Source organism: Mustela erminea, chromosome 6, assembly GCF_009829155.1.
Source record: "Mustela erminea isolate mMusErm1 chromosome 6, mMusErm1.Pri, whole genome shotgun sequence".
In the NCBI taxonomy this organism is placed as follows: domain Eukaryota; kingdom Metazoa; phylum Chordata; class Mammalia; order Carnivora; family Mustelidae; genus Mustela; species Mustela erminea.
In genome coordinates this window covers 56,737,570-56,749,655 of record NC_045619.1, presented here as the reverse complement: position 1 = coordinate 56,749,655, position 12,086 = coordinate 56,737,570, and the positions used below count along the sequence as shown (strand labels likewise).

At 44.8% G+C, this 12,086-nt stretch overlaps 1 protein-coding gene across 5 annotated transcripts in view; it reads left to right on the top strand.

Annotated features, from left to right (window-relative positions):
• Nucleotides 1–12,086, top strand: part of GRIN2B (glutamate ionotropic receptor NMDA type subunit 2B) — a 407,609-nt gene that overhangs the window by 225,007 nt on the left and 170,516 nt on the right. For all 5 annotated transcript variants that reach the window (XM_032347390.1, XM_032347392.1, XM_032347391.1 and 2 more), the window contains one exon: nt 4,514–5,112. In XM_032347390.1, the coding sequence (XP_032203281.1) occupies nt 4,514–5,112 (599 nt within the window). The remainder of the gene's footprint in view (nt 1–4,513; nt 5,113–12,086) is intronic.

Genomic DNA, 12,086 nt, shown 5'->3' with positions numbered 1-12,086 from the left:
AAGTTGAAAGTCTGGTTGGAGTTAGCGGAATAGAGAATGAGAGAGGAGGAATTGGAGGAAGTGAGTATAGATGATGTTTCCAAGAAATTTGTGGTGGAGGAGTAAGGAAGCGGCCACTGGTGTTTTCTGCCTGTCTGCCTGGCTCCACGGGGGAGCCCCTCACATTTTATAAAAGCATGGTTTATATATATGTAACTATTCATAGCTGATTTCTGTGAGGTCAGTATGTGTCATCAGCACAGAAATTTGGAAGCAGATGAGACCATCAGTTATTTCGGTAATCTTCACCCAATAAAGGAATCTTCTTTTTAAATATTAATTCAAAACCACTTTTTTTTTCACATGCCACCTAGGAATCCAGAGATGAATAAGGCACAGCCCCTGCTCTTGAGAAACATGTTTTCATGTTTCATATAGGGTGGACTATATGCCTCCTATGTGATAAATATTAGGATAGAGGCACATGCAAACAATTGTGAAAGTACAAGGCAAATAACTAACTTACCTGGGGGAAGTTCAAAAAGAGGATACAAATGAAAAGCTGACACTTGAACTAGACCTTAAAGGAGAGCATGACATTTTCCAGGCAGAGTGCTGAGGAGCATCTCTTTATCAAATAATAATCCAACTTCCGTTTAAATGCTTATAGCAACAGAGAGCTCACATAGTTTCATTCTATTCTAAATTAACTATAATTTTTGCGTACCTGTTTCTTCTGTTGAACCGAATAGTGATGTTTAATATTCCTACTCATTAGTTCCAGTTTTCTCTGTTGGAACTAATGAGTAGAGACTTGTCTTTCTAACATATAGGTCATTTCTGTGTTTGAAAATAGATGTTATGTTTTTTTTTTTTTTTTTAAGGCCACTTCTTTTCTGTTTTGAATAAAGGGAACTGAATAGTCTCATGTTGGGTTCCCGAGGAAGCGGACCCTGAGACCAAGGTGAGCACACAGGAGATTATTAGGGAGTGCTCTTGAGATCATCACTGTGAAAAGGGAAGATCGGGTAGGAGCAGGTGGAGGGAGAAGTAAAGATGTGATGTGGTCTTAATGGAGGCTCCCACCAGCCCTGTTGGGAAGTTCTGAGAATGGACTGATCCTTCAGAGGTGTCTAGAGTCCCGGCAAGAGGGCAAGGTCTTTATACTCCCTGACCAGCAGTCATTCAGGGCAATTTATCCTGGAAAGGGGAGTGGGGAGCGTGTGACTTTGGGCAAGGTGGTTCTCTCCAGCTGATGCTATTCCCAAAGTGGTCTGACAGCTACAATGTATCGCCAGGGGCATTAGCAGCAGCTGCCGTGGTTTATTCCTTATTTCGAAGTGGGTCTGTAGGGGATCTGGGGGATGGAGAAGATAAATCTCACATGCTACTAACTCTGTTTTGGAGACTGAGAGCAGAAAGAAAAAGGGCTTGTTTTTGTTTCTTATTAGCAAATAAATACCGTGAACATCTAAGCGATGAGGATTCAATCTAATGGTTCTAGACTGATGGGGTCTACTGTGCAATTGTGTCTTCCCTGTATTAATTATGTCTGTTTTGGTGGCCCTTTTTACATGAATGCTTTATGGATGCTTGTGAGGCAAGGTGAAGAAGTACATGCATGCAGTAGAGGTGCCTGGGAATCATTAGGAGATAAAAATGTAAGTGGGGGGAACATAGTGAGCTGCCAACTGAATTATCTCCCTGTCCTTCATCCTGGAAGATGACAGTTCTTGTGATCGCAATGCAGGTTGGATGCCTGCAAAGACCGGTGTGTGACCACCAGTCCTTTCCACTCTGTGCACACGTGAAGATTGTTCTTTGATTTGTGGCTTCAGCCGTAATTTGCAGAGCCTGTCACTGCCTGCGACTTAGAGTTCGCCCAAAGCTTTGTTGAAAAAGAGCTGTCCCATTCCCGGCTGCTGTATACCAGATTGATGTGTCAACTAAATTAATAACACTGGCTGGTCATTATACCGCAGAACACTTGCCCAAGCTGTAACTCTGTCTCTTGATTTCTGTTTGGCTTCATTAACCTCTTCTTGGTGCCACAGACAAAATGGGCATGTAAGGTATCCTTTATTTAATGAAGGATTGGCGAGATAAAAAGTTGAAGGGGACATTGGTGGGAGAGAGGAGTCAGAAAGGATGATGGCGGAGGATGATAGAATTAGGTGGGAGGAGGTTATGGTGGGGATGAGCTGGAGCCATATTAGTTTTTCTCTTCTTACTTTCACCTTATTTTATTGGATTTCTTCACATAGTAGCTGGCTATTTCTTTAGGAGCTCATTTAAAATTGCGAGAGAGTTTTAAGACTAAGAGAGAAGAGGGTAAGTTTGGTATATACTAGATTAGTTTTTTGTTTTCATTAGCATGGGCTCATATACTATGGGCCCTCATGGATTATCTCTCAGGGCTGTCTCTCCCTGTGTGTTTGAACCAGCTGTTGTCTTCCAACAAGTGGAGAATTGTGGGTATTCAAGAACCTCTTTGTGATATTTCCCTTATCGTAGAATGGGTTGAATTCCTTTGTTTACAGTTGGAATGCTGTCAGCCTTAGCCTGTACATTTTAAGGTATAGTTGGAAGCCTTTGTCCTTTTGTTATATCCACTAGGTTTTGTGAAAACCCAAGTGGAAAAAGGGAATCCTCAAGTGAAACATTGTTCGGAAGTAACAGGAAAACAAATAGCTTTTTCTCTAAAGCTTTTCTGGGTGGGTGGTTCTGTCACAGACCTTCCTTTCCTTCTGTGGTTCTCTGTAGACCCATGACAAGTCTTGGAATAATTAAACTTTGTTGTCCTGGAATCCCACTATAATCCTAAAACCTAAGGACAAAGTCACCATTACCTGAAGAATAGTACTTGTGTTGTGGTAGGAGACCAGGGCAGTTGTGTCAGAGGCAGGGGCTGGTCACAGTTTGGAGTAAGTTCACACAAAGTCCATATTTTATTCTGAATGGATTCCCGCTCCTCCCACCATTCTTTCTGCCATATCTGCTCTACTTACCTGAATTCTCCCTGACCAGGAAGTTTAAGCCGGAGGAGGGAGCTAGGATAAGCACCATTTTACCCCTAGCAGAAAGAACTGCCCTCAAACGACTAAGCATCTCCTGTTTCCTTCTGAATTGCCTGTGGAAAACGTGAAAAGTTCAAGCCACATGAAGCAATCATAGCTTGGCAGAGCCAAAGGGCTGGCAGCTTTCATTGCCGAATCAGGGTCTGTGGATAGCAGCTGGGTATTTCACAACCTGTATTTTTTTCAATAGTGGGTGCCCCCCAAACACTCAACAATCTCAGTTGTACAAGAATATGTTCTTGAACGAAGAAATCACTGTATAATTTTGTTTAAAAGCCTGGTCTCTTGTGACTGTACTGTGAAGCTCTAGTCTGGGGGGATTGAAAAGAACTGCCCCTTTTAGACACCAATTTTGTCCTCCTGGATTGTTATAAAATGGGGATGAACCATCGGATAAAAGATAGGGGCACTGACAAGAAAAGAGATGCCATTACCCAGGAGGAAGTCAGGGGAAATGGATTGAGAAAGAAGGCCAAGGCCAAGAGGGTCTTCATCTGTGGTTGCAGATTCTTCTAGCTGGAAGGCAGAGCTAAAATGCAGGGCTTGACATCTCAGAACAGCAGGTGAAATACGGTTTAAAATGGGAGAAATTTAAAATGGCTTCTCCCTCAAAAGGAGGGAGAAAACCTACACATACTCAGAGTTGACAGAAGGCTATGTGTATAATACACAGGTCAGACCGAGACCCGTGGTGTTAGACAGGTAGGAGGAAGAATAATCTCTATGTGCGGCTCTAAACTCTTATCATACACGAGCTTGAATCCAAGTCCTTTTAACCTGTAGCTTAGGTACACAGTCTGCACCTTCCTCTAACTTGTGTTATCTCCTTATCACGGTGGAAGACAAAAAACTCAATGTGCTATTAATCCAACAGTTATTTCTTTATAGAAAATACACTGGCCAAACCTTCTTCTCCCTGATATCCATACCAGAATACCTCCCACCTACCAGGCCAGTGTGCTTACACCACCTCCGTCTGTAGGTTTCCGGGTAGATGGATGGCCTTTCCATTTATTCACTCTGAGTGATACACTTCCATGGTTGTGATCAGTTCAGAAGGTTCAAAAAATGAAAAGCGTGTGTAACCCTAGAGCTCATTTGACAGCGAAACCTGACCTGAACTGATATGAGGCCATTTAGAGTCTTTATCCCCCTTAATGCGACTCTTTACATGTCTTGCAATAGAAATATTAACATGTTTGATTGTAGGAAGCTCTTTTGTGCCCCGGGGATTTCAGACAACACGGATGTAGACCTGTGTTGATTCTCCCCCTAGAGTATAGAAGGTGGTTTTAGGAAGGAAGGTATTAGAAATGTTTGCAATTCAAACATCGCATTTTAAAAGGTGTGTGAAAAAGTAAAAAATGAACATAAACCTTTGTGCCCAGTTGATTCAGACTCTCCCTTACCATCTTTGGTGTTTTTTTTGTTTTTTTTTTACCTTTTTACTATTCTAGGATGAATCCTCCATGTTTTTCCAGTTTGGCCCATCAATTGAACAGCAAGCTTCTGTAATGCTCAACATCATGGAAGAATATGACTGGTACATCTTTTCTATCGTCACCACCTACTTCCCCGGCTACCAGGACTTTGTAAACAAGATTCGCAGCACCATCGAGAACAGCTTCGTGGGCTGGGAGTTAGAGGAGGTCCTCCTGCTGGACATGTCCCTGGATGATGGAGATTCCAAGATCCAGAACCAGCTCAAGAAACTTCAAAGCCCCATCATTCTTCTTTATTGCACTAAGGAAGAAGCCACCTACATCTTTGAAGTTGCTAACTCCGTAGGGCTGACTGGCTATGGCTACACATGGATTGTGCCTAGTCTGGTGGCAGGGGACACGGACACAGTGCCCTCGGAGTTCCCCACCGGGCTCATCTCTGTGTCCTATGATGAATGGGACTATGGCCTCCCTGCCAGAGTGAGGGATGGAATTGCCATAATCACCACCGCTGCTTCCGACATGCTGTCTGAACACAGCTTCATCCCCGAGCCCAAGAGCAGTTGTTACAACACCCATGAGAAGAGAATCTACCAGTCCAACATGCTGAATAGGTGAGCGAGGGACCCAAGGTGTCCTGATGGCAGAGGGTCGGGGGAGGGCCTTCAGGACTGGGGGTGGAGGTTCGGAAGCGCTGGGAAGAGCAGTTCAAGACGTCAGAGGGTGAAGCCGGCCACTGAGATGGCAGTTCTTAGTGATGGTGGGAGAGCTTCAGGTCCAAAGCTTGCTGTGCTGGGTTCCTGTTCTCAGAAATATTCAACAGCTCCCGCTTATTGATCATTTCCTCCACACTAGGTGTTACTCAAGGGTTTTGCAGGTTTGACCTCATTTAACCCTCAAAGCAACATTCTTTTAGGGGTTTAAGAGTTGTTTCCACTTTATGATCCAACAGAATAAGGGTCGTGGGTGTGAACGGTCCAGAGTCGGTCTCCAAGGAAGAGGCTCAGTCTCTCATACTTGACTGCCACGGAAGACACAATGGGCATTGACATGAGGGAGGACCTACTGGTCCCTTTACTTAGGACCGCTGCTATGCTCGGAGGGAATGGACATTAGGTTCCGTGGGTCTGGAGGCACATGAAGAGGATCCTTCCCTCGGTTTTTGTCTCCTTCGCTTCCTTCTGCCTTTTAAGTGTAAGTGTGAGAGTGCCGCTGTGGAAGCAGCTCTATGGTTGCTCTGAGTCTGATTTCGCAGTAGGAAGGGGACATGGGTGGAGTTCCGCTCCCTTACCTCCCCTCCGAATCCAGCCATGATTCCCAGGTATCCTCTTGTGGGTGTTATGTGACTGTGTAGGACAGAAGATTCTCTGTGAGGCTTCTGTGATTCTGTGATTTGTAGAAAACCACCATACACGAACACTGTAAAAACTCAGATAATGCAGAAGACTACAAAGGAGGAGGAGAAGAGAAAAATGGCCTTAAAGCCAGCGAACCAGAGATAGTCATTGTGGAAGTAATTAGAGAACATCTTTCCAGCTGTTCTCTAATGCGTGTGTACCTATATGCATATAAATCTATAATTTTACATTAATGGAAACGTGACTATAATAACCTGGCTTTCTCTGACTCTACAATATGTTTTGGGCCTCCATTTTACATTCTTTCTGAATTCTATCTGACAAATAGAAAACTATGCAGAAAGCACATTACTCTGGTACCATCCAGCTTAAATAAAATATCAAAGCGTCCTCTGGGGAGGTTGAAACACAATTAGTGGAGGCTGAAGGTGTACCTGCTTATACTTGTTTAACCTCTGGGAGGGAGTTGGACTAAAGCCTCTCAGCAACTCTTAATTCAGAGTTGCAACTTAAGCTTCCTTTTTTTTTTTTTTTTTTTAAAGGTTTATTTTAGAGAGAATGAGTGAGCTTGAGTGAGTGGCGGAGGGGCAGAGGGAGAGGGAGACTCTTTAAACAGACTCCCCGCTCAGCGCAGAGCCAGACAAGGGCCTTGATCCCACGACCCTGAGATTGTGACCTGCGTCAAAACCAAGAGTGCGCCCCTCACTCCCGAGCTCCTTTTAATGTAGCTCTCTCTGTGATCCAATCCTCATATTATCCCATCTTGAACTTTGCTTTTTGCCATGCCAGTTATTACTACGTTCTTGGTTTCTTCCTCCCTCTCTAGTCATTCTGTCTCAAAGTCCTCGGCATGCTTTTCTTCCTTTTAGACATCTCTTAAATATTGGCATAAAACTCAGGGTTTTGTCCTAGACCCCCTCTTTGTCCTAGACCCCTCCATTGCCAGGACTAGAACTGACGTTTGTGAATTGACTTCTGGCTGAAACCTCTCCCTTGAGCCCCAGTCTGTATCACCAACTATGAGGAGATAGGCTCTTCTGGATGCCACAGGGCCTTAGAACACACCATATCCGAAGCTGAACTGCTTTCTCTTCCATTCCCCTCCCTCTTCCAGGCGGATCTATACTACCTGTAAAGGCTGCATCCTATTACCCAGGGGCCTCAAGTAAAAATTGTCCAGGTGTCCTTGCTTTCACTGCCCTCCCCTCTCCCAGTCTCCTAGGAGACCATCTCCTGCTGCCGTTTCCTGTGGATCCCCTCTGGAGTGCTCTCACCGGCTACATTCCCAGGCTGTGCTCCTGGTTGGCTCTTCTTACCTGTATTGCTGCAGGGCCTCGTAAATATCTTACGGCTCCCGGTCCTGCATCCTTCCAGTCTACATCGCGGCCAGAGTGATCAAAAATGAAAATGTGATTTCATCACTCTCCTGCTTAATGCCTTTCAGTGGCTTTTCGTTGGTTCTGTAATGAAGTCCCATCTCCTTAATGTGGTTTATAAAGTCTTCTACTGCATAGGCCAGCCTGTCTGTCCAAAACTGTCCTGCTGCAATCTCCCTTGGACACTGTATCCTTACAATACTGAACCTGCTTTAGTTCTTTGAAAATACCATGTTCTCACTTCTAACTCTTTTCCCTGCCTTAAATATATTCCCCAGGAACCCCTTCCCACCAGTAGGTAAATGCTGATGCTCCTTCACCTGCCTCCTTTCCATTCTTCAGGCTTCAGTCCCAGCCTCACTTCCACTGAGGAAGCTGTTCCAGACCCTGGACTAACAGGACTCTGTTATGTGCTTTTGCCACATCTTCTGCTTTCCTAGTAAAGCCACTTTTGAGATGGCTGTCATTCTGTGCTGTGTTATGGTTTGTCCCTGCAAGTTCTGGGGAAGCAGTGACCTCTCTGTCCTACTTATTTCCATGCCCCCCCCCCCAGTGCCCCATGTGACAAAAGAAAGAAAGACACCTGGAGTGAATGAGTGACCTCCTCCAAGATGCTGAGCTGCCCAGCGCATTTACCTCCCCTGGAGGGTTTTTCTTGTTCTGCTGCTTTTTGCAAGATAGTAGAGATTTCCTTGGAAAAGATTACTGTTTATTTGATTCTGTACCTTCAGGTTTTCTCCCATGGTCTTTAGTGTTAAGTTAAAATCCGATGCCGATTACTCTGCCAAATAGTAGTTCATTAAAACCAATACTAACAAGAAGACTCTCTAGACCAAAATGTCTGCCACACGAAATGAGTGTTAACTTCAAGTCCATCAGTTTTCGTCCAGGAATACCTGCTTTCATCCTAAAACTTTGTCCAGGTAAACTGTCAACCTATAGATATTCTCATTTGCCATTTGGCTTACTTTCTGTTAGAATGCAAGTGTTCCCTCTGAAGCCTGGTCTCTGACCACTCTACCTTTAAAATCCCAGTTGGTTCTAACTTTTGTGACCCTGTCTCGTGGTCACTCAGAAAGGGAGCCCTCCTCAGACATTGTCATCAAGACGGCCACAAGTACCCACCGCCATCTTTGCCAGCGCAGCAGTCCTAAAAAGAACAGGGATTACTCAGTCCAGATGATTCATAAATTCCTTGAGTAGCAGGGTAGAGCCGAGAGTCCACCTTGATTTCCCGCGTGGACTGCATAAGAAGTGTCTTCAGATGCATCAAAACACTTTTCCATGAAGGGCTTTCCTCTGTGAACTTTCCCTTCTGCCCCAGTTCCCTGATATTATTTTGTTGAGGGGGGGGGTGTTCCTGTGTCTGTCCCGAGACTTCTCCTCTTGGCCCTGTCTACTGTCTCCATAACTTATCCCTCACGCACCCCCATCTGTTCCTTCCCTCCTCTCAATTGCGGCTCCTTAGGGCACTTGAATCCAATCTCTAGCCTCTCTTGAGAATATTTTAATATCCTTTTCTATCAAGGCCCAGAAAGGATTGGGGTTGACTAACAGGGACTGTAAGGAGCTAGCCTCAAAGTCTGAGCTATTACCGTGTGGCACAGCACGCGGAATCATCAGTGGAATTCAATTAGGCACACTCAGTCCCAGCTCCTCTTACTTCTCCTGGTCTGAAAGCAGCCTCCTCCCCCACTGTCCTCCCCCTTCAAGAGCTCTGGTCTCACTAGGGTCACTCTTTTAAATAACAAACCAAGCAGCCGCACCATTTAGCCACAGCAGGAGATCTTTGCAAATAAAATTGTTGCAAATGGTTGGTTGTTTTATGAGGATGACTTTTTCTTTGGCTTGCTGCTTTTTGCCACAGCAGTAGGAAGAAACCTCCTTGGGGGGGGGGGGGTAATCTGGAACTGACCAGCCCTGGGTCACACCAGAAATACAGAGTCAGGAAGGGGTTTCTCCTCTTCCCTTCTGAAAAACCAGGAACGTTACCTGGCCCTGTCCTCTCTGGAAGCTTTGTAAGGGGGAGGTAAAGCTCCCATTTCTACCTGGCCAAATGATGCCTTACCTGGCCAAATGATGCCTTTCTTTCTGGGTAAGGAAGGTTCCTAAATCTAGACTTAGGGAACAGGGATTGGTGACTCCCTGTTATTGCTGAATCCCAAAGAGAGACACACATTTGAAGTGATTCACCTGTTAGTTACCAAAGGAAGGGTGTTTGTTTGTTTCTTTTAATGACACACAGGCATTCTCAAGGAGGATCCTTGAAATAAACATTATATATCAAGGTATCAGTCCACATTCCCCACTGATAACTTCTTAGCTCCTTGAAGCTTGGCTGGCCAGATATGGTTTTCGTGACTGTTTCCAGATAGGTTCTAGGTTGCTGGACAAGGCTAGCAAGGTTTCAAGAAAAATATAGAAATCCAGTTAAATTGCAATTTTAGGTCAACAATAGCTAATTCTGTTAGCACAAATCTGTCCCCAGTATTGCATGGGGACATACTGATACTAAAAGATAACTTGTTTATCTGAAATTCAGATTTAACAGGGCTCCCATTTTGTTTTGTTTTTGTTAAATGTGACAACCCTGTTTTGTACACTAATAAGGATTAATTTTCTGTTGGAACTTTGTAGCATTCATTTATGCCTTATTAGTAAATGTGATCCCATGCCCCATACTGTTGCCCAAGACATGCTGAGATAGAGTTGTTTTCCAACTGGGAACTTTATTTGATTGAAGGAGTTGAATAATTTCTTCTGTCGTGTGTTCTCTAAGTGAAGGATCTTCTTAGTTCCTGAGAAAAATCCTAATGTTTTGATACCAGACGATCTGAAAGTGTTTAGAAAGTGATTAGGCCCGTCATCTAAGCCTGTCTTTATTCCCCTGAGCTAGAGAACAACTGTTAGCTATTAGTAGGCACGCGTCTATATTTTTCCTTTATCGCTTCCTCGAGGGAGTAGGTAATGGTTATTTTCCTTTTCTGTGTGCTCTCCAGTACGCTGCTGGTCTATTTCTGTTGCTCAGGTGGTGGCACACTAGCCCTTGACCTCCAGGCTCGCTGTCTGCCCTGAGGACCCGCCCAGTGCTCCAAACTTTTAAGAAAAAAGCAGGTGCTCTTTGAGATGGCTGGATCTCAACAGCGCAAACCTCTTAACGAATCTTGCCGAATTATTCCCCCTGATGTGCTCCAGTGTTCCTGCTCAACATTTGTTTTGTAGCCATAAAGGTAGCTATCTAAAAGGCCAGAATCCTTCTCCTGGTCCAGTGTTTGAGAGCCGAGGACCGCTGGTATGAAGAGCTGTTAAGCTCTTCCTAGAACTGTGATGAACTCCATGCTCCTCTAACCTTGAGGCAGGCTCCCTAACCTCAGACCCATTGTAGTAGCTGCATTGTTCCCAGGGGATGCCCACTTGACTCTCTTGGCCTGAAAAGTGCTGAGAGGTTAAGAAATAAATGAGGATTTGAGTCCATTCATTTTCAGACCCCACGGACAAGATCTGCTTGGTCATTACCCATCTTTTCGTTAGTAAATGTTCACAGAGGGCCATGCACAGACAGATCTCTGGGAAGGCAAATACGTATTGTAGGTTCACTTCATGTAATCTACCTGTGAGTAGCCAAAAGATTCCGTGAAGGCATAGTTATCAATGGATTATTGAGCACGGTGGCCCTTCACCTGATTAAAGAAATCCTCTGGAGTCTAAGGAAAGCTACATTTTCATATGAAATCCCTAGTACAGCAGGACACACCTGTGTGTGTAGAGAGAGATGTTATCTGCTCAGTGGTGTAGGAGATACAAATTGGGGGAACAGTTAACTCAGGAATTTCATAACCGTCCTGAAAGATCTGTTCAGTGCTTTCATTGTCCTTGGAAAAATGACTCCATTGAGGTTTACTCAGATTCTTGTGTTTTCTTCTCATCTTCTACATTCTCCTACCGGATGTGTGGTCATTTCGGCAAGTGGTCTTAGCTTCCTTCCCTTCAATTCAAATCTGGGAAGAGCATTCATGAATGTTTAGCACCGAGACCCTTCCATGATTCTTTCCACAATAACTACCTCATTCTTTGGCTGACTTGTACAATTTAAAATGCACCTGTGACATCGTTGGTGTTTCTTTCCTGTTTCTTCTTTTTCATTTTCCTCCTCCTCCTCTTCCTCCCTGCTCTTCTACTTCTTCTTCCTCCTTAAAAAACAAACACAGAGCTATTATCAGTTGGAGGAAAGGGCAGGAGATAAAAAAGGAGTGAACGGGAAAAGACTTCCCTCTCATGGGGGGACAAGTTTGGGGTGGGAGGCGTTGCGCGCATTGTGCTGGGAGCGAAGACACAGGTGGTCCGTTGTCCGTGGGAAGGAACAGAACAGTCTCGAAGAGGATGGAAGCGAGAGCTGAGCATGGCTGTGGGGCTGCCAGTGGAGAACAGCAGATTCTGCCTCAGAGAGGACACGGGCCTTGGTGGCAATGGTGAGGGTTAAGAAGAGAGTCATAAGGTCTGTGCTGAGAAGCAGCCAGCCTGCGGAGGTTGGGAAGTCCATTGCTGGTTGTCTTTCTGACTCCATACGGCACCGCAGGCATCATGCAGTCACCGAAGATGATCCTTGCAAAAATCCTGACCCATGCACAGATCTCTGGGAGATGTTCTTGATCACAGGACAACTTGGATGCCGCCCCCCCCAAGAACTCACAACTTGGATGCCCCCCCTCCCAAGAACTCATTACCCTCATCTCTTGCTTCATTGCTCTTGGTAGCCCTCACCTGACCTGCCGTGTACATTTTATTCTTAAGTACTTTTGCTGTCTTCCTCTTAGTTGAATTCAGACTTCACGAGAACAGTCTTTTTTTTTTTTT